Source organism: Gymnoscopelus microlampas, assembly GCF_963454915.1.
Source record: "Gymnoscopelus microlampas genome assembly, chromosome: 20".
In the NCBI taxonomy this organism is placed as follows: Eukaryota; Metazoa; Chordata; class Actinopteri; order Myctophiformes; family Myctophidae; genus Gymnoscopelus; species Gymnoscopelus microlampas.
The window spans coordinates 16,801,079-16,823,818 of NC_139957.1; the positions used below are offsets into that span (position 1 = coordinate 16,801,079).

General features: G+C 39.5%; 1 protein-coding gene across 2 annotated transcripts in view; it reads left to right on the forward strand.

The window, feature by feature from the left end:
• The first annotated feature begins 893 nt into the window (after positions 1-893).
• Positions 894-22,740, forward strand: part of vps39 (VPS39 subunit of HOPS complex) — a 39,221-nt gene continuing 17,374 nt past the window's right edge. Inside the window, exons 1-17 of one of the 2 annotated variants that reach the window (XM_084045610.1) lie at positions 894-1,501; positions 1,864-1,929; positions 4,057-4,121; positions 4,377-4,419; positions 5,154-5,248; positions 5,612-5,710; positions 5,840-5,932; positions 7,125-7,308; positions 9,632-9,752; positions 10,537-10,657; positions 12,719-12,848; positions 14,177-14,319; positions 15,301-15,441; positions 15,999-16,140; positions 19,342-19,428; positions 19,985-20,058; positions 20,544-20,760. In XM_084045610.1, coding sequence (XP_083901736.1) covers positions 1,429-1,501; positions 1,864-1,929; positions 4,057-4,121; positions 4,377-4,419; positions 5,154-5,248; positions 5,612-5,710; positions 5,840-5,932; positions 7,125-7,308; positions 9,632-9,752; positions 10,537-10,657; positions 12,719-12,848; positions 14,177-14,319; positions 15,301-15,441; positions 15,999-16,140; positions 19,342-19,428; positions 19,985-20,058; positions 20,544-20,760 — 1,894 coding nt within the window. In that variant the 5' untranslated portion in view covers positions 894-1,428. The remainder of the gene's footprint in view (positions 1,502-1,863; positions 1,930-4,056; positions 4,122-4,376; positions 4,420-5,153; positions 5,249-5,611; positions 5,711-5,839; positions 5,933-7,124; positions 7,309-9,631; positions 9,753-10,536; positions 10,658-12,718; positions 12,849-14,176; positions 14,320-15,300; positions 15,442-15,998; positions 16,141-19,341; positions 19,429-19,984; positions 20,059-20,543; positions 20,761-22,740) is intronic. The other variant, XM_084045611.1, reaches the window with a different exon arrangement.

Consider the following 22,740-nt stretch of genomic DNA (forward strand, 5'->3'; position numbering starts at 1 on the left):
ATTAGATACTTCATTCTAACCTGTCCCATTTTAATACAATTAGATTTTTTTTAAAGTATGCTCCTAAAATTGCACAACTCTGTTTAACAATAAATTGTTTATACTTAGTTTAGAGGACAGTGGTGGAAAAAATACTCAATTTTGTTTTACTTAAGTAAAAGTATCAATACCGCAATGTAGAAATACGATTGATTGATTGATTGATTGATGTGCTTTATTTAGTAAGACATGACAACAACAGTACATGGAAGTACATATTCACAAAACAAGGTCTACTAAACTGGAAGACTCATGAGCTTGTTTAAGATGAGATCCCCATGCACACAAATCATGATGACATAAGAGACAGACAGATATACACACTACTATACAGAATGTCATACAATACTATGTTACAAGTAAGTCCGGAATTCAAAATTTACTTGAGTACAAAGTACAAAATTATTGGTATCAAATGTACTTAAAGTACCAAAAGTAGAAAGAACTCATTATGCAGAATAAGTTTTCAAATGTATAAAAATCTTTTGAAAATAGCATATCTACAAGCTCTTTGGAATGATCCACATGGCTTGTAGATTGGCTATTTTTAAATGGCCGAAATGTACTGTATGTAAGTGTAATGGGCTGAAGTGGTTACTCTGTTTTGTAATAAAAATATAAATCTACAATATTTGCCCCTGAGATGTAGTGGAGAAGTAAAAGTGTATTGGAAATTGGAAATACTGCACTAAAGAAAAAAAACATCAGAATTGTACTTAAGTACGGTACTTGAGTAAACGTACTTAGTTACTTTACACCACTGAATGTGCCTTTAATGCGTTCCTCGTGAGTACACTGAGTTGAGTCACGTGCCTGTCAAACCTCAGACTGTCTCGCGCAGTCATCAGCAACAACTGAGGAACTAGAACTGAGGACGATGCTAACGTTAGCTAACCTAACTAACTAGGAGCGATACGGAAATATATCAAGTTGTACCCGGCGGGTTGGAACTATTATATTTGGTTATACGTTTTGGGTGGAATGGGTTGTTTGTCCTTGTGTTTAGGATAGCATGGGACGAGAAAGAACGATGTTTAGTTGCATTGTTTGCTAGCTCATAAGCTAGCCAGTCAGCTATCAGCTGTTTTGATGAGGAAAGTGGCTAGCTGCTATAGTAGCTGGTGACCACTTCATAGCTTCACACAGCTGTCTTTCCAGCTTGCTACAGTGATTTTAATCTCGCTATGTGAGTTTGGTATAGACCACATTTTCCTCATTACCTGGCGCTTAGATGAACTACTGTCTCCTGTTTGAAATGACATAAAGGCGTAGCCACAGTGACAGTTCAAGTCTACAGTCAGTCAGCTGTTGTCTGGCAGACTTCAAGAGTGTGTGATCGATTGATCGGTCGGCTTTTGCTCTGTAATTAACCAGCAATATTATTCCAAAATGCATGACGCCTATGAACCAGTGCCTATCTTGGAAAAGCTTCCTCTTCAGATTGACTGCCTAGCGGCCTGGGGTAAGTTGTTATTATTACTAAGAAACACCATCTCATTATGAGCAAGCAGTTTTTAGTATTCAAATGTTCAAACATTTTAGTACTTACTTTTGGTACTTTAACTATATTTTACTAAATATCTGAGTAGTACTTCCACCACTGTAAGAAACACCATCATTAAATGAGCAGGCAGTTTTTAGTATTTATGTTGCCGAAGATTTTTGCTTTTGACATTTTGAATGATTTGCATGCAGCACAGTGACTGCTTGCTTTACTGGGGATGACAACGTCATGGCACATTGTGGGATGACAGAATCTATAGAGATTGGTAACCTCAGTTGAACTGTTATTGACTGAAGTCTCTTGTTTCTCTGTGCCCACAGAAGACTGGCTTCTTGTTGGAACCAAGCCAGGGCATCTCCTTCTCTATAGGATAAGAAAAGATCAAGGTGAACTATGATAAAAGTGGGAATAAATACAGTTGGTGCATGATGCAGTTATCCATGAACTGGATTAACTCCTACATGCAGTGTCAGTTATATATTATTCATGATATATATTGTCATTAAAATAATAATTGAATCCTCAGCTTTAGCTCCCACTGTTTATTGCAGAAATATCACATCAGTGTTTTACCCAAGGATCTTCATCAGGATAAATGAGGAAGTGGGAATACACTCATATACTGTACCAGCCCTGAAACATGACTGTCCTACCATGACGGTCATGGTGCTACTTCCTGTTTTTTGAAAAATGTACAGAAATTTGAACGTTTATGTAGATGTACTGGTTGTAAATGTAAAATTGTGTAAAAATGTAAAAGGAACAAGTAGTGCCATGACTTGTGACAGACGAGCATCATGTGAACCATGGCTAATACTGCACATAGGTAGAGTCTAATAATAATACATACCATTTATATAGCGCTTTTCTGAGTACTCAAAGTCGCTTAAACCACCAATTGGTAGAGCGAGTTGCAGGTCAGGTGTAATGACTTGACCCAATAACCATTAGTAGAGTAGAATAATACCCACAATGTGTTGTATTGGTCAAGTTTGACAGCGCATTTACTTCCAATATAAAAAAATGCAATAAACATAAAAATATGTTCCATACCATGATACAAAGGAGGAAAAAAATAATACTGTTAACAACCTTAATTTTCTTAATAAAATATTCTTATCTGGCATTTGAACATTACATTGATATATTATGTAAAAAATTATAATCTCATTGGTTATGCAATACAATAGCAATATCATAATTGCATACTTTATGTCACAAGAGTAGTGTAAACATATAAATGAACACGTAAATGAGCATAAGATGTTCATTTACATTATAAATGTAGAGCATGAGAAATTATCATCCTACAAATGTCAGGGCAAATGCCACCCTTGGCCATAACCATTAGTAGTGGGTACGGGTATTATGGGGTACACAGTACACACTGCCCAAAAAGTTATCAACATGACCTACACTGGTTAATACAGATCAAATATATAGGAAGTTACTACAAGGGAGAACATTAAAGGACACAAGGAGTCCTCTGTCATCGATGCCCCTCCAAAAACCAAATGGGTACTGTAGCCCACATCGCATTGAACACATTTAGAAAGTATGACACAACTATAAAACAAAAAAACAACAAAAGTGGGCATAAATAATGTACGACAAAAAGGACCACTTCACCCTTTTCAACATATCTTCAACATAATGCATTATGGTTAATGCATTATACATTAGACAGACTATTAGGCTTTTTAATTTTTCCACAAGAGTGCCTTCCCTTTTTTGCCAATCAATTTTGTCTCCAATTTGTACCAAAGCACCTTGTTGGGGATTTTCACTCTGCCAAACAGATGCACTCCTTCCTTTCTTTCTTCTACATATCTTCAACATAATTGGTCTTCACTAATTCTCTTAAGATCTCACCATTTCTGTCCACTCGGACTGTGTGAGACGCAGAGTGAGTAAACGGAAATGATTCCATCTTATAATGAGCATTACTAAGCACCATTTATATAAAGATCAGGCTGACAATTGGTGTGCTTCATTTGGGCCCCTTGTCACTGTATAAGGTAGAGATCCTTTTCAAGGAGTAAGGCATTAATGTCACCTCCCCTAGGTGATATATTGAAGATCCTTTAGTGATCGAAACATTGAGCTGATCTTTGCAATAAACAGCATTTTCTATATAAATAGTGTGCAGACTTTCTAGTTATATTTTGTGCACCTGATCACCAGAGTGTGCATGCTACATTCCTTTCCGATATCTTGCCATTAACTACACTTTTACAGACAACATAATAAAGGACAAATTATACTTTTGAAAATATAAACTAATGATTACTGTAAGTGAGCCCACATTTCGTGAAAACAAATGAAGACCTAAGGGGACAATTTTCATTCCAAAAAACTGTCAGCAGCACTGGAAAATGAAAATCAGGTATTTCTTAGGGGGACTTAAATGGGCTCTCTGTGTCTGAAAAGTGTAGACCTCTACTGTCTCCTTTCTGTTCTTCAAATTATGCACCGTCCTTTTTGAATGTGCAAACAAACTGTCTTATCCACAGGCACAAACCGATTTGAGGTGACACTAGAGAAATCTAACAAGAACTTCTCAAAGAAGATCCAGCAGGTACGCACATTGACAGGATATTTGATAGCCGTGGGGTGATCTTATACATATATATAATATTTCTGGAAGACACTGTGATTTGATCCCACCGTGCACTAATGAGTAACTAATAGGATTGCATGGCTTCATTTTTGGTCATCCTGGAATTGAACCTGGGAGTGCCTGTAATTGTTTCACTTACAGATTAATGTCTGTTATTAGAGACTAATTTATTTTGGTCTCAGCTCCTGACCTTTATGACTTTCATTTCTACAGCTGTATGTGGTGTCGCAGTACAAGATCCTTGTCAGTCTGCTTGGTAAGCCTCTTTCCTTAAAGGAACACTTAACCTTTTTTCATACTTATCTCCATATATCAATCCTCCTTAGTGCTCAATGTAGGATGGTACTATTTCTGTCTATTCACTCTGTGTCTCAGTGGCAGGCTGTGGATAGCTCAAAAACGTACCTGATGAAGACATCAAAAATGGTGATTTCAAACTAGATTTCAAACTTTTTTTTTTTTTAACAACATGGCTGCGATTTTATCTTAGACGACTTTAAGAAAAAGTCGTTATTTTTATTAGCTTGAAATCCTTGATTGTGAGACAAGGGTAGTAGACAGAAATGGAAGCATCTCATAGTGAGCATTAGTGAAGGTTATTTTACACTCAAGATTGATTTGAACAGTAAAGGTTGTTACACACCGGGGCGATTTTTATGTGCGAATAATGCGTTTTTTTTTAAAACCTTATAAAGTCAATGGCTCCGTACATGGAGCGAAAAAGCGAAGCGAAAAAGCGTCTTTTAATTATTCGGAACGAGTCCGAATTTTGCGTATATTCGCTATATTCGCCGGTGTGTAAGGACCTTAAGACTTTTACTCACATGAGCATTTGTTGCTCTTAGAGGTAGACATACAGTACAGTAGGAGAAGACCAGGGTGAAAAAAAAGAGTTGAGATTCTGGTCGAGTCCAGCATATCTGGAAGTGAGAACGAAATCTCAGAAGTGAGACTTCATTGTACAGTAATTGCTTTGATTCTCCCCTACAGAGAACAACATCCATGTCCATGACCTCCTAACCTTCCAGCAGATCACTGTGGTATCCAAGGCCAAAGGAGCCACACTGTTTGCCTGTGACCTGCAGGTCAGTCATACTGCAGGCTTGGGCCTGCACTCCTTTTTTGGGGGGGGGCACCAGATCTGTAACCCCGCACCCCTGTTTGTTGTCTCCATGCACCTACTGTAGACTTTTGACCCATTCAAAATCTCATGAATGAAAACAACTTAGCTATTAGAGTGAGTTTTCAGCATTCATTGTCACTTATTAATAAGAAGGTGGATTTCATTACAAACTTACTTTTATTGTATCGTAATGTAGATTATAATGATTCATCATCTTCTTTTCTCTTCATCCTGTTATCTTGAAGGTCCTAATGGGAAATACTTACTTACTAACTTAATTAATTCATTGGAATAAAAAGGCTGATCTTGTCTCCTTTATCTTCAGCAATCAAGCTCAGGGGAGGCAAGGTTGAGAATGTGTGTGGCAGTGAAAAAGAAACTCCAACTTTATTACTGGAAGGACAGAGAGTTCCATGAGTTACAGGTGAGATGAGACACAATTTTAAACGTAGGTATGACTCGTTGAATTAATGGTGTCCAGGTTTTTCGGTTATTTTCAATCAATTTTCTAGTCCAACTTTGTAAGAAAGTTTATATGTTCTTTGTCTGTCAGGGAGACTTTGCCGCACCAGATATCCCAAAGTCTATGGCCTGGTGTGAAAACTCTATATGTGTCGGCTTCAAGCGAGACTATTACCTCATTCGGGTATGTAGATAATGCTCAAATTCACCTACTGTACACTGTTGATGCTGTTGTATGTTGCTATGTATTGTAACAGTTTGACCTACTTGTACTTGGGATGCCAGTTAGGGCAATGCCTAACATGGTTGTTGCCAGTGATGAGACAAAATTGATTTTTATTTTTGTAAGTCAACCATACAGTACACAGGACTCAAATATACATAAAACTCCTGTTCCATGATCTCTTAACCAGGGATTGTATATCCAGAAACACACGTGACTTACAATTCATAAACAGAAAAAACAGTTCAGTTCAGTGTAGTGTATTAAGAGGTTTGCACAATGAAAACTCCCTCCCAGCTCACACCCAATTTCAGTTCAGTTTCACACATCAGTTTCACAGTCACTGTTCAGAATTCACAGTTTCATTTATTTGTGAAACACTCAGTCAGTATGGTGAAACCATCTGTAAAAAACAAACAAATTAGAATGAGTGTACTGTAAACTATAAGCTTATGCAGAGCTCAATGCTCTTAAAGCATACATATATCTTAAAGAGGTGGTGCCATGGTTTTGCTCTTTTTCTTTTTTTCATGTGTCTATGAGGTTGATAGAACTTCATTAAGCCCCCTGGTGGTGTTTTTATGGTGTTTTATGTCTTCTCTGACTATTTTGAGTTTCTACCTGGAGGCTGAAACCTTGAGGGTCAAACGTGCCAATAGAAAAACAGCGCTTTAGTGACATAGTAAAAACATATCCTCCCCCTCATTATCATAACACAACAGGTGTGGGCATGAGGAGGAGGAAGGACTAGGACAGGTGGGTGGTGCTAAGGTGGTGGTGGAGGAGGTGCTAAGGTGAGAACCAGGTATACTTAATGAACTGGAGGCATGTCCACATAAAAACATAATTTTAACAATTTCTGTACACTTTTGAAAAAAATCTTCCTCCTAGTATAACCATAATACCTGATGATTATGTTTTAGGGGGGGGGGATCACTGAAAATCACGGCACCCCATCTTTAAAGCACACAGGCTGAGGATTTGTTTTACCTGTTTATTCTCCTTATTACATTTTCCTTGTGTCTTTGCTTCTATTTGTTCTTTTATGCTCTACATATTGTACCACATAAACTAACCATATCTCTATGCAAAAAGTTTATGATTTCATTTATTAATACTCAACCAGCACCACACATCTCTTCCTGTCTCCTAGATGGATGGTCGTGGCTCCATAAAGGAGCTCTTCCCAACAGGAAAGCAGCTGGAGCCCTTGGTTGCACCACTAGCTGATGGGAAGGTGGCTGTAGGGCAGGATGATCTGACGGTGGTGTTAAATGAAGAGGGCGTCTGCACCCAGAAATGTGCGCTAAACTGGACAGACATCCCCATAGCCATGGGTAAGGAAGGAACTTTTTTTCACATTTACTTACAGCAGTGCAGCCCTGTGGCTAGAAAGGACAAAATGTCACTGGTTCATTCTCTGCAACAGGGATTTGGTCAACAGCCATGTATGCTGTTCAAGTGTCCCTGAAGCAATTCGGTGAACCTCTGCTTATTCAGCATGTCAGTTAAATGACTAACACAACATTGTAAACAAAAAAAATACCCAGTCATTTTTCCTTATTTGACAGAAGTACAACAAAAAAAGGTCAATGCCTTTTTAGGGGGGAAAAGTGAGCAAGTTTTGTCATTAGCCAACAAACATGTTTTTGCAATACAGCCTTCATTGATATACCCAACAAACCTCAGTTTGTCTCAGAATAAGAAAATATCATGTCACAAGGAACACCCACTCAAAAATGAAGGAGGAATTTAGTGAAAAGTAAAACACCTGTTTTTTTGTGTGTTTTACATGTGTCTCAAATCATGAACATTTAATCTGTTTTATCTCATGCCTAATTCAATTAATGCAGTACAGCATTTATACAATAGTTGGTAGGTCAACAGTCTCTGTTTATGGTCTAAACGATCACAGCGGCAAACTAGAAAAACCAACCAGGTGCTCACGGGAGACAAACATAATGAATACTGAAAGTAATGATGGTTCTCCTGGGATTAAGGGGAATGTGAATTAATCTTCAGTTACTTAATAAAACATGATAGGATTAATATTCATCTAGGATGATGACATAGATAAACTCCCCCTTGGCCTTAATGACACGTTTGGCGTCAGTAGAACTTCACAGGTGTCTAACTTTCTTATCCTCCTTAATTCGTGCTGTCTATCTCTCCTGTTCTCCTGTTAAGTCTTGCTGACTGTTAATCTTTCCTGTTCTCCTGTTCATTCTTGCTGTTCATCCTCCCTGTTCATTCTTTCCTTTCCTCTTGTTCCACAGTGCCACCACCTTCTCCTTTCCCACTTCCTCTCAGTATGAGGTGCACATCACTGATACATGCAGAAGTAGACCAGCCCTTTTTGTTTATTTTATGACTAAGGCACCAAAACACATCTGGTTTACTGATAAACTTATGACTCAAAAACGAAGACAAATCAAGTCTCACTTTGTATTCAAAAGGCTTACTCTGTAGCCATTGGAATGCAGATAGAACAGCGTGAAAGGGAAATGAAGCCTCGGAGCAGAGGTTTAAAAACCACTTGCAATTTCCTTGGTTTTGAATCGGTCAATACTGTGGCTTTGGTTCTGGCCAGGGTCGGATGAGAACTGGTCTGTCTAAAACCCCCTTCCCCTGTGATCCACCATCACATCCCTGGGATGATGAGGAAAGGGCGTAGTCTCGCCTCTGGGTGTAATCTTTCCCACATCCAGATTCCCAGCCTCAATCCTGTCCAGATATATGGCTCCAACTTGGATTTCCTAACCTCAGGGTCTTCACTCCAAGATCTCTTAGAATAGAGTATTGTCGATAGTCTTGTCTCTTATAGACGTCTTGGAAGATGAGGTTGCACAGCAATAATTAACTGCGCACTGATAGACTCAGTGCGAAATTGCAAATGATACCTGTATTACATACACAGCAAAAAAAATGGACCACAGAATGTCTCTGAAAAGAACAGAGCATTGCGGGCTGGGAATATTTAGTTCGGAAGCTCAGATTGTCATAGTTTTTATAATTTAATGACTGTGTTGTAAACACTTTGCCTCTTCATTCTGCAATTATGCAAATGAAACAAGCTGAAGTAACAAACAGAGGACCTGCAACAGTTGACGTAACCTGTACCCAGTGTTCCTTTGTTTGCACATGGCTGGAACTGATAATGCCAACATAATGAAACAATCTGATGTTTGAATTTGAAGGAAAGGATTGTTTTTGTTGGTTCTCGTTTTTCCCTTGCTTGCCTGTCTCCATAATCACCACAGAGAAGACCTAGACATCAGAAAACGATATACACTAATCACTCAACCTTCCAAAATGTTGGCTTTGAGATAAGAGAATAATAATTTCAGTTTATATATTTAAGTGAGTGAAGTGACTCGTAAGAGGAAATGTTTGAATCCACTGACTTTTCTCTGTGTGATAAAATGTGATCATCTTTTGAAGTGGTCGTCAATTTGCCTTTCAGATTCACTCCAATTTTGATGTTTGATACTCATTTGTATCCAGTGTCCATTTTGTCCACATGCATGTACAGTACTTTGTTGGAAAGTCTGTGTTTGGTGTTAAATTGTTAGCAGCCTGATGACTGATAAATGACTGATAAATGACCTGCCTGATGACTGATAAATGACTGATATTTCCGATGTTTTTTTTGTTTCTCAGAGCACCAGCCCCCCTACATCATAGCTGTGTTGCCACGGTATGTGGAGATCAGGACTTTTGAGCCCAGGCTACTGGTTCAAAGTGTGGAGCTCCAGAGACCTCGGTTCATCTCCTCAGCAGGGTAAGGTGAAAAAAAGACTGCAGCAAATCGTAATAGGGCTGATCGTGTAATTCAATGTAATCTTGCATTTTGATTGTGTTTTACTATTGTTATATTAACTATTGTTATCATCATACTTTTACTTTTTCTATCTCTATTCTTACCTGTTATCTGCATTTCATGCATGTAGCTATGACCCTTGAGGTCCCCCTCAGGATCAATACGTTATTGTATAAATAACTTTATAAATTATCTATATTTTACATGGTTAATGATAGAGTATTGACATAATGGTAGAATATTGACATATTGAACTAATTAATTTAATTATTTTAAATGCAATAGACCCAGTATGTACTAGAACTATCTCAATTTAGTTCATATTTTCCCTTTCCCCGGTGAGTTTGATGTACTAAACCGAATTAAGGGATTCTTAAATTTAACCAGATTATTGTGATTAATGTTTGGTTTGATTTGATTTACTCAAACTTAATTTATTCATTGAAATGTGTTGATAAATAAGCCCTATTTGTAACAGTTTGCTTTTAACAGTTGTAGTCACTGCAGGTATTACAGTACTGAAAATAAAGACTTCAGTTCAAAAGGAAATGCTAAACATCATAAAAAATAATATAAACATCATGTCCATTAGATCCTTTGCTTTCTATTTCAGTGAACCTCGTCTTCCTGTGTGTCAGTGAAACATTACTTGTGTTCCAACTCCATTCTCTCTTGCATGTGGTGTTTTCCTCTGTCTCTCTCTCTCTCTCTCTCTGTCTCTCTCTCTCGTCTTCATCTATCACAGGCCCAATATTGTGTACGTTGCCAGCAACCACTTTGTGTGGCGCCTGGTGCCTGTGTCCATTGCCAGCCAGATCCGCCAGCTTCTCCAGGACAAGCAGTTTGAACTGGCCTTGCAGCTGGCGGTGAGCATCAAAACTATCCCATGCTGTATAGAGCGTGCCAAAATTCCTGAAAGGGGCGTCAACAAGTGTCTTTTGGTAGCGGCGGACATCTTTGAGGGGTAAAAACCAGGTTGACTTAACATTGCCCAATGCCACGCCCAATGCCAACGCCCCCCGTGGTGACAACGCGTTTGCACGCTCAATAATGCCATTCATTTTTATTCTGCAATTTCCTACAACTTTCCATTCATCCGGTCATGATGTCCTTGAGCCTTGACTTGCTCACTCCTTAAAAAACACTGCTAACAACCGCTAATATTCAGTCTATAAAACTGAGTATTTCTATTTATTAAGATGCTTGTAGACTATGGTGTGCTTGCAATCTTATGTCTCTCTTCAACTATGAAGGGTAATCCAGAATCCTCCATAAACTGAAATCTTCCTGAACCTGTGAAGTTCTGAGATTGTTTTTGTTTACATTTCAATGATGACCAGAACCAACCGTTAAAGGACGTCTTCACCACTTTTCAACCTATCTTCATATAATAGGTCCTCACTAATGCTCATGATAAAATGATAAAACATTTTTCTACTTGGTCTCATAGGAGGGCTGTGGACAGTCCAGAAACCCGTCTACCAGTGACATCATCGTTAGGCAGGATTTTTTTTCCAAAAAGATTACAATTTTTTAATTCAGATTTTTATTAAGGCGAGAACAATGGGATCTATTATTGCATTGCAACTTTCCAGGAATACAAAGCCTGCAGTTTCTATTAGCTTGGATTCCCCATCGATGATGTCACTGGTAGACGGGTTTCTGGACTGTCCACAGCCCTCCTATGAGACAGAGACCAAGTAGAATTTTTTTTTATCATTTTATCATGAGCATTAGTGAGGACCTATTATATGAAGATAGGTTGAAAAGTGGTGAAGTCGTCCTTTAAGGGGGAGGTACGTCATAGAAGGCTCCGCCGCATACATTATTCCTTTTGTTACATTATATGTAAACATTTCAACAGAAACATTTCTGTGGAATCGGTGTAATGTAAATTGAAGGCAGTTTGTTGACTCAAATGCAGATTTGGTGGCTTATTTTGTTTGTGGGCACATACAACAGATGTACAACAATGTACTCCAGCATTAACACATTGCCAGGATCAGGAGATAACGTGATCCAAAGATTTACTGCTCCATTCACTTCCTGGTTAACATACTTTAAAATCCTGTATCTCGGCTCCTGTGTACTTTTTTTTTTTTATTACTATGTAATTTTTCAACTGGCTGCAATTATGGAACGGATTACCGCGATCAGATTTTTTTTTTTTTAATTCTACGAGACCCCTGTTTGTGTAATGAGGGGATCACCGTGAGAACGGTGATCACGGATAATATTTCGTGACTACTTGAAAAGGTAAGAAAATCGTAAAAAATGCTGGCAGAGGCTGCAGCCTGTTTTAGAAAACCCCTGGCAGTGAATGTGTTTAATTTACCGGTGTTAATTTAACTAGAGATTGTTCAAATGCATGGAACCATGCATGGGTCCATTTGGTACCCTCTTTGGGTTACAAAAACACCCAAAATGGCTCTGTTAAGAGGCACCCGCTCATTACTATTGCACTGTTTGCACATAATTCCTGCTATATAACTATATTGTTTATGAGCAGAAAAATCAGTTCCTGTGTGCCTCTGCAAGGGCTTGTGTGTTGTCTTTCCTGTGTTGCTGTTCCTCTGTCGGTTGGAGCTGAATGAATTACTGAGTCAAGTGGCCGTCTTTGGGTTTTCAGTTGCCAATGCGTGACCCCACCATCATCTTCCTGCTACGCCACATGGGTTTGCTACCCATAGTTTGAGAACTGCTGGTATAGACAGTTGTAGAATTCTGTACTATATCTAATCTACCAAAAAAATGTAGTAGTCCCTAGCACAATACATATCATTTTGGGCATCCTTGACATGAAAATGTTTGAGAACCACTGGTCTACTACACTACTCTTAACTTAACTGCCCTGGAACGTCTTTGTTTTACATTTGCTGTTTTTCTGCACAGTATTATGATGGAAGCTATGTCCTTTCACCCCCTAGAAGATGAAGGACGATGCAGATGGAGATAAGAAGCAACAGATCCACCACATTCAGAACCTCTACGCCTTCAACCTTTTCTGCCAGAAGAGATTTGATGATTCCATGCAGGTGTTTGCCAAACTTGGCACAGGTATGACAGCAGGGATGATGCACACTGGAAGTTGACATTATCTACAAATAAATTACATGTGGTGTGCTTTTCTGTGATTAACATCTCTTAAAATTCTTTGAACATTTTTGAAGATTCATATGTAAAGGATATTGGAAAATATTCACCTACTGTATAATGACAGGTTGAAAGTGGTTAAAAGGAATGCAGTTCTTTTGATTGATGTTTGTATTGACAGATATGCAAACGCATGCCCATATATAGTATTTGTACATTTCTGTCAAAAGGATGGAACACAAAAAAGCTTGAGAGCTTAATTGTGGTCCTTTGAGTAAAACTGTGTGTGTAAACGGAGTGCCATGCGTTTGGGACATAAAAATATATTCAATAATGATACATTCATACAATTTCAATGTGCTAGACAAGTAAAATGGCAAAGTAAATAGACAAGTAAAATGGCAAAGAACAACATGGGTACTGTAAGAGGAGCTTGTTACAATGCAACTCATTTTGATGGTTAGGTCCAGCTGCTATTCAGCCAGCTCTTTAACTGCCAGAGTAATAGTGTAATAGTGTGCCACTGCTGCCAGCGAAAAAGAGCGATTTTACTGTACATTTGAAAAATCAGTGACCTCCGTCCTCACGGACATCGCCTCATTACACGCACGGGGTTGTTGTAGTAGAGGGACATTTTTTTTGATCCGCACGGGGTAATCCATTGCACAGCTGCGGCCGTTTGAATGCAGCTTGTTGTTGCCGTAAAGCAAGAGGAACAGATATATAGCGATTTCCCCATAGGAAATAAACGGGAAGTAAATGAGCTTTTATTTTTTTAAATGACGTCAATTCCGGGTCTGTCATCATCTAGCCTCGATCTCCAGGCTTTTATTGTTTAGTTTGCCTAAAAAATAAAAGCCTGGAGGAGCGCGTCGGTGTACCCGGTATGGGAAGTGTTTCATTTCCCCAACCAACCAGAGTGCAGTGGGTGTCGCTCGTAATGTTGTGTTAACGGGGTGGGGGTTGACGGACAGATCGGTGAACCAATGGGATCAGGCGCAATCTCTCCGCGCCTCTATACACCCGCCCCTCTATACACGAAAACAGGAGCGCTAGTGCAGCCTAGTCGTCATCAGGTAGTGAAAGCATCATTCATACGGTTGATAACAGCGCCATCTGGTGGAAAACCACTAAAAACGCAAAATCTCGTCTTTCTCGTTGGCGGCAGGTGGAGCCTTAGCAGGCAAAGAGTTAAGGAGGACTTGAAAGTTGACAATGGAGCTAAGGAGAACTTAAAAGTTAACAATGGAGCTAATCAAGCTAATGGTGAGTTTTTCTATGTGATTCTACAGATCCCACTCATGTGATTGGTCTGTATCCTGACCTGCTCCCCTCGGACTACCGTAAGCAGCTGCATTACCCCAACCCTTTGCCTACTTTGTCTGGGGCAGAGCTGGAGAAGGCTCACCTGGCTCTCATTGATTACCTCACACAGGTGTGTGTGTTACTTTGCATCATGTCCTCACAAGCACAGATGTACATACTGTAGGGTGTATGTAATGTATATGTTACAGTGGGTAAACCCCTGAATCTAGCCTGGGCAGCATATCTTTTCGGGTCTATGATCCAGTCGGGAGCGGAAGTAACTCTACGTCACCAGGTGCGTCATCTGCGTCATCAAGCGGCCGGATGGGCAGAGCCGGAAAGACTTCACCCTGACTCACCCCAAAATAGGTCCGTCCTAATAAAATCCTTGATGCGGCGTAGTTTAGCTTATTTTTTAAATATAGTAAATGTGAATGCACTATCCGGAGACTATTTAGCGTCTGTATTATCCCACGGGGAAATTCTATTCCATTTAAATAGGGATTGGGGAACCAAAACAAAGCGGCACCGCAAAACCGGATGGGCAAAATCCGGAAAGAGATTTATTTTCTTTTTTCTTTCTTCAGTAGGCGTGGCCTAGACCGGATCATATGGGTCTTTAGTAACGCATACCAGGCTTTCCTCCGAGGTGGAAAGACTGGTGACGCGAGGTTACCCTGAATCTAGGAAAAGCGCTCATTTTTCGGCCGGGTGGGGCTACTGCGGCAAACAAAACAGGAAGAGACCGGGGCACCGAGCGAGTGAGTGGCCCCAGCTTTGAAAAAAGAAATCGTCCACATTGGTCTGAACATGCCGGCTTAGAAATGCCGTTAAACAAGCTCTCCTCTTTCTGCTTTTCCTAGATAAATGGGTTTCCCACATTCACTGTAACCTATACACAGTAAAATCTGAGATGAGGTCTGTGAAGTCACTGAAGTTTGTGAAATGTCCTCATGTATAGTAGTGATTCTACCACACAGTCACGTGTTAACACACAGTCACGTGTGTTTTGCTTTGGTATTACTTGACTTTGTCTGATGCAAATAAGTGTGTATCAAGTCATTGCCATCGGCCAGAATAAGTGTGATTACTTTTGTTATTACGTTTACAGAAACGCAGTCATCTCGTCAAGCAGCTGAATGACTCTGACCCCTCCACCACCTCTCCACTGATGGAAGGCACTCCAACCATCAAGAGTCGCAAGAAACTCCTTCAAATCATTGACACTACCCTGCTGAAATGCTATCTGCATGTAAGACTCATCTTATTTAGGGTAGAGATCAGTTAGACAATTTCTGGGTAACAGAAGTGAGAGACTGATTAAAAAAAGTTTCATGGCATATATTTGCATATGATTAGAGCAACAGTGATGGAGCAACTCCTCTCCTTGGCACTGTCAAGTGCCAGGGAGACTAATTCAATAAACATAGTCCCAAATGGGTACCAGGGCTCATTAAAATATAGTTATGTTTATGTAAAATGCCCAGATATGGGGATGTGACCTCATTTTGGGTCCTTGCACATAGAATAAGAAACTCTACTTATTATTGATTATTATTGATGCTGATTATCTTCAATCTTGTGATGTCTAATTTTCCCCCTATAATATCTCCTCTACAATTTGTTCTGATTGTAATATAATCAACATAAGTCCAATCTCTTTGCTTTTTAAAAAGCCTTATTAGGAAATAACTTTATATATTGTATATATATGTATATATATATATTTATTTATTTTTCCACTTGATTCCTTCATACGGACCTATAATGTGACTGATATTCATCATGCTGTCCATTCTTGTCGTTCAGACCAATGTGGCTCTTGTGTCTCCTCTCCTACGTCTGGAGAACAACCACTGTCACATAGAGGAGAGTGAGTATGTTCTGAAGAAAGCCCACAAGTACAGCGAGCTCATCATTCTCTATGAGAAGAAAGGGCTGCACCAGAAAGGTGAGGCCTTTTACAGTACAGAATATAGAAGATGAAATATTATGACGTTGCTGTCGAATGGAAACCTTGTTAATCCAAACCATGTGAGGCGTTGTGAGCTTGTAGATCGGCTATTTTCACTACTTTTGCACTCTTGTATGATAACGTAGGGCATTCATTTACGAGAAAACATAAAAAGTTAAAATGTAGAGATAAGAGGTTTCTGCCCGACATCAACAATGTTGTGATTTGGATATGAATATTAATGATAATAGCTATCATACATAGATTGTAGGTCAAGGTGCTTCACAGTATTGAGAACATACAGTATAATAGGGCTTTGACAGTATGGCATTTGTTACCATGGTGAAAAATCAACCTACCCTGGCAGTTCAGTGGTTTATCAGTTATATTTAACTATAATTTAGATATTTGCTAAATTAAATATATATTTTTCTCCATTTAAAAATGAATGAATAACCCTAACCCTGCGGTATGTAACACATAATCGTGGTAAATGTGGTTATTGTCCCAGCCCTACAATATAAAGTTAAGAAATATGCAGCCACTTTCCAGCTCACAGACTCAACATATCACCTCATTGGACTTCTTCTGCTATTGTATGTCCCTATACTGTATATTTTGCAATGTTGGTTTCTAGTAATTTTCTATTCTTTTTACATAAAAAGTGGAAGAAATCTTCTGAGATTAATGATCAAAGAAGTAGATTCACCTTATTGTCACTTAATGATGGAGTAGTCAACCTGCAAGATAATACTGAATTCCTAAGAGTTCAAATTTGCCCATTTGAATTATCTGTCATCTTAGTACAGTACATCCAGAACCGTGAAACCAGACGAAACATTTCCACATCTGCCTCCACTTTCTGTCAGGGCCTGCTGCAGAAACTGGGGGAGACACATTCATATGACACACGATTTTTATCTGGTCTGATAGTCTGATTTGTGTTTTCTTAAGCATTTTCTCTGCTGTTTTCCACTTATCGGCCTCATTCACGATGTACAATCACTTTTGATACCATAGCGCTAATGTTAGTGTTTCCATTAGCATAGTCTGATCCATCATTCTTCTTATTTGAATTTGTATGTTGACAGTGATACACACAAAACTCACGTGTGCACTCATGAGACATGCATATGTGTTTAGAAACATGCATGAAGGCACTGTAGAATGCCTTATTCTTTATGCAAAATCAATCACAGTAGTGCCAAACCTCACTAACATAATGTTTCAATGCCCCAAATTTGCCCATTGGAGATCCCTCATGTCATCAGTATATTCCCATATATCGGCATATTGGTCTGATTGGCAGTTCTGGACAACCAAATCTCCATATATGCCTATATACGCATACCGGTCGGATCAGCAGTTCTGGACAACCGCCTATGCAACTGACTTCATGCTGGGCCCCGCACTCCCTCGGGTCCTCGCTGACACGCACGCCGTTGCCTCACACAGAACTCCATACAGTATATGGGCATAAAAAGGACACAGACAGATACAGAAATAATCATATATTGTACTGTATGGGTATAAAAATTACACTGACAGACAAATGGATACAGTGGTTACTGCATAACTAATCAGGTGTGGCATGCATTCCAAACTTTCATGGCGTGTAGCTATCCTTGGCTGAAAAGGTCCAAATCAAGAACCAAATTGTTACATTGTTGCATTTTAGGTCTTGTTTGCGTTCACACTGTCCTGTGTTAACTCATTCAGTGCCACTCGACGTCTAAGACGTCCGTTGTATCATAAGCCCTGTGCCACTGGACGTCTAAGACGTCATAAAAGAAAGAAAAAAAAACAAGATATCATGATTTGAAAATGTTCTGCTCCATTCACTTCTTGTTTAACTTCTTACTGAAAAAGGCTGTATCTCGGCTCCTAAGCACTTTTTTTTACAATGAATTTTGGCTCTGGCAGAGCCAAACTGCCAGAAATAAGTCAGGCACTGAATGAGTTAAGCGACTCAAAAGCTGTAAACAAATGACACACAGTCTTACCCCCGTTCATCTACTGGACAGAATATTTCAATGGAAAATCACTTCCTTGCCATAGACAACAATGGAGCAACATCAGCGTATTGTGAGAGCTTTCGTTATTTTGATTTTGTATTCCAATCAAATAAGAACAGTGTAAACAGTATGAGTACATGTCAATTAAATGTGCCTCCTACATGACTTAGCCAAAGAAGTCGACAAAGGCACACATTTCAGCACCACAGGGAACGAACAGCAATGGGTGCACTCTCGCATACACACACACACACACACACACACACACACACACACACACACACACACACACACTCTATTTAGGTGTGAAAGGAAGCTTAAATATAGTTGAAATAGAAGTAGAGTGAGGCCCATTCTGGGGAGGAAGTTTTGGTGTTTTGCAGGGAACAGTTCTAGCCATATAAATGAGAACAGTAGGTGCAGCCCACAACAGCTTTGAGTTTCCTCATGTGTTTAGAATTAAACTGTTATTTTTTTTATTTAACCAATTAGTATCTTTTGAATAGATTGTATCTATAGTATTTATTGGCACAATGGTAGAATGTGTCATGTATTGTTTTAAATGAGAATACCTAATTCGCTTCGAGGTGTACAAATTTGTAGCAGCTCTTGTTACAGAAGGTCTTCTAACAAGGGGATTTCCATCATCAGAAGGTTTTTATTGCATCCTCCTAGGGAGCATATGTGTTTTTCCTAAGAGAAAAACTGCATTTGGTTAGTTATCATTCACACTAGATCAGAGCTGTCTTAATGTTATTTAGATTCGGATGGTATGCTGTGCTGTTCTCAGCGCGACCATGCCTGTTTTTAATCAGCCGAACGCAAACCGTTGATGTAATGCCGATAAATTCTGGCTCACTTTATCCTTCTCATGCTTACTTTTTCATGTGCTATTTTCCTCTTTGTATCTTGCCTTTATCTCTCACTCTATTTGATTTCATTCTCTCTCTCTCTCTCTGCCCCTCTTTTTCTTTGGCAATTCAAACCAGCTGTTTGTAGTCACCAATTAAAGTGATTCCTAGGCCAGATCCACTTTTTTTTGCAGGAGGAATTATGCAACACAACACTAAACCCTAAACGGATGACATATTGCTACTTTCCGACATCCATTCTAATCCCCCCATTTGTTCTCTTCTCCCCCTTTTTCACCTTTCTTTCCCTTCACCCCGTTTTCTCTCTCCAGCCCTCCAGGTGTTATTGGATCAGTCGACCAAGGCTAACTCTCCCTTGAAAGGCCATGAGCGTACAGTGCAGTATCTCCAAAGATTAGGTACAGTAAGCTCAACAATTAAACAAATGTGTAATGCTGTTAATCTCATGCTGCTTCTGAGTTTGGAAGTTGTAAAATTTTGTTTGGTTGTTTATCAAATCCTAATTACAATGTTTACTAATGCTGTTAAAGACATAGACATATAAAGGTAGACACCTCCTCTGGCTCTGAGGCGTCTGTATCTCGGACACCATTTTGGAGAAGGCAAGCTTCCTGACTACTGGCCAATCGCAGCTTTTCTTTTCCGCGACTTGGCAGAATCTAGTTGTGTAAAGATATAACGGCATATTTTTATACTACTAGGTTCTGACAAGTCCCAGAAATAAGGCGCGTGATTGGCCAGTAGTCACGAAGCTTGCCGTCTCCAAAATGGCGGCCGCAATAAAGGTCGCTCCAATGAACTGCAGAGGCCAATGAGCTATCTAGGTTTCTACGTAGATGGATGTGTATTTTAGATATACTAAAAACTCAAAGTTGTGTTGTTTTTTGGCCAATATTTTTATAATTTGACCCATAAATGTTTGGTATGGTTAACTTGTATCCTCCCATGCCACAGGAAATGAGAATCTGGGCATCATCTTTGAATTCTCCCCCTGGGTGCTGAAGATCTGTCCAGAGGATGGTCTGAAGGTGAGAGCATGACATAGCTTGACAGCTTGCCTTGACTGATTTCTCCACTCCTTCATTCTTCTTTACCCTAGTGTCTTTCTTCCACAAAACTACACAGTATTTATTATAACAGTCTGACAGTATGTGAAACAGAAAGCTATCAGGACACCCCTGCCTATTGTTTCTTTTTCTTGTCTGTTCCATGACGAAACTGCATGAAACTCCTTTTCCTGACTCAATTTCAGGAATGTGTCCGACTAGAACACTGGCCAATATAGTTTTTCCTTGCATACATTGAATAATCTTACATGTCCGTTTGTGCCTTTGGTAATGTTTCTTCTTGGTTGATTATATGTGGCTCTTTGTTTGTTGAGACATGTCACTGCTTTTTAGTTTTAGTTTCCCCCCCCCCTTCTGTCCTGCCCTGCTCAAAGAAAGCACTAATAAATGCCGTTGCTTGTTTTATCTTGTCACGTTTTTTAAAGCCTGTCTCTTGTTTTTTCCAGATCTTTACTGAGGATCTGACGGAGGTGGAGACGCAGCCCAGGGACAAGGTGTTGAACTTCCTGAAGGAGGGCTTTAAGGAGCTGGCTATTCCTTACCTGGAGCACATCATCCACGTGTGGGAGGAGACGGGGCCCGAGTTCCACAACGTGCTGATCCAGCTGTACCTGGAAAGAGTCCAGGGCCTCATGAAGCAGTATCTCAACTCACTGCCTGAGGGTACGAACATGAGGGAGGGTTTGTGTGAAAGGAAATGAACTGGGGCAACGTTAAATTCATACTCCATCATACGATTGTGTCGTTTGCCAAAAATAGCAGACCTACAAGCTCTAAACGTTTGGCTATTGTCGGCTTGGGACAGCATTGTACGACCAAGGCTTTAAGTTAATCACTGACCACATAGCCCCCAGTTTGATTCTGGTAGAAATATAGTATGTACATGCTGTTCTTCTTACTGTATAAAGTGATAAAAGCACAGAAAGAATATATAAGAGTATTGCCACACAACAAGAGCCTGTAGTAAATGCCTTGCATACAACATGATTGAATGGAAGCGCTCTGCCACACACTTGCACACATACATTAAGTAGACAAACTTCTGTTTGTCTACTTGCCGTGACACTACCGTGTCAGATGAGCGGATAATGTTTATTATTTCTTAGCTTAACCCATTAAGACCGGGAACGCATGCATCTGTGTTATTTTTAGATTCCTTTGGCTATTCAAAAATAGCAGATCCTCAAGCTCATAGCGCGGCACCGAGTGCCGTGCTATGAGCTTGTAGATCTGCTATTTTTTGAAAAATCGTGAGAATGTGGGTTAAAATGAATTCAGTAATTTATAAGTGATTAAACACAGGAAGAGTTGAGAAAATGCCTGCCCTGTGCACGTGAGCTTGAAAAGACTAAGGGGCTTTCAAAACCATCTTTACCACAAAGGGGATGGTTTGGACATTTGACACGGTACTTAGAATTGTTTTATGTGATTACAATTAGGGCTGCACAATTATGACTACAATTGTAGACCTCATTATTTTGCTGAATGTTGTCCTCACTATAATTAATCACGATGATTTTTGGTGGTACAATATGTTTTGGTTGCTTATTGAGCTTCTTGCGGGCATATTATTGTTCAAATAGTGTGTAATTGTCTGTGGGATTATATTGTTACACTTAGAGCCTGAGGAGAGATGGGTTTTACAATGTTCTAGCTCTCTTTGCGTAATGATGAATGAAGAGACGAAGGCAAAGTGCAACAGCTGACCAAATACATTATTTGAATTAATTGCCAAGTTTCACAATTAGATAAATAGTGAAACGTAAAATCATGATTTTCGATGAATTGTGCAGCCCTTATTACAATACCATTGCTGGTTAAACAAACAAACCAACCACCTGGCACGATAGATGGCCAAGCTCCCATCTGTGTGTTGTTTATCACCATGGATACACACATTGGGGTGACTGAGGGCACTTTCAGGGTACAGCTTCTGCAGTAGCAGTCTCTCTGAACACTTGGTACTTGGATTTTTCTCATTATTTCACTGCCTGAGAGCGAAGACAGCCAGATGTAAGTTAATGTGGCTAATATCACATGCAAACAACCAAAAAATAGGTACGATTTTGTTCATGATTATCAAAAAATAGGCTTTAGTGGCTATTTAGTTTTACTGTCCCTGTATATACAGGGACTGACCTGAAACTGTGGTCTGGCTTCAATTTTGTAATTTCATTACTAATGGTTGAGCCTAGGAAAAGAGAGGTAACAAAGCCGTTTACTTGTCAGAGCTTAGTTACAGCTTCATCCAAGGGCTTATTTGTCCTATTGGAGGATGTGGACTGGATTTCCCTGAATAGGACAGTCTTTTCAGCAAAAAGCTCCCTATTCATGCCTGGACGTCAACCTATTCCCAATATAAATACAGTATCAACCTCCCTGATTTCTCATGGTGCCTTGGATTACAGTGCCACACATGGATTAAGTTTTCCTCTTTTGCGCTGTCATCCAAGGAGTAGTCTTGCACAACTCGGCTTGTGTCAGAGCTCATTATCCACTCCATCCGTCTCTGTGCATTAGACCCATTTAATGTCCATCCAGGGACTGTCAATGCAAATGGTCCTGTTGGCTAACTGTGCCACATATACAGAGATGCTGATTAATGGGAACTGTGCCGGGAAAATAAACTAACATAAGCAAGGA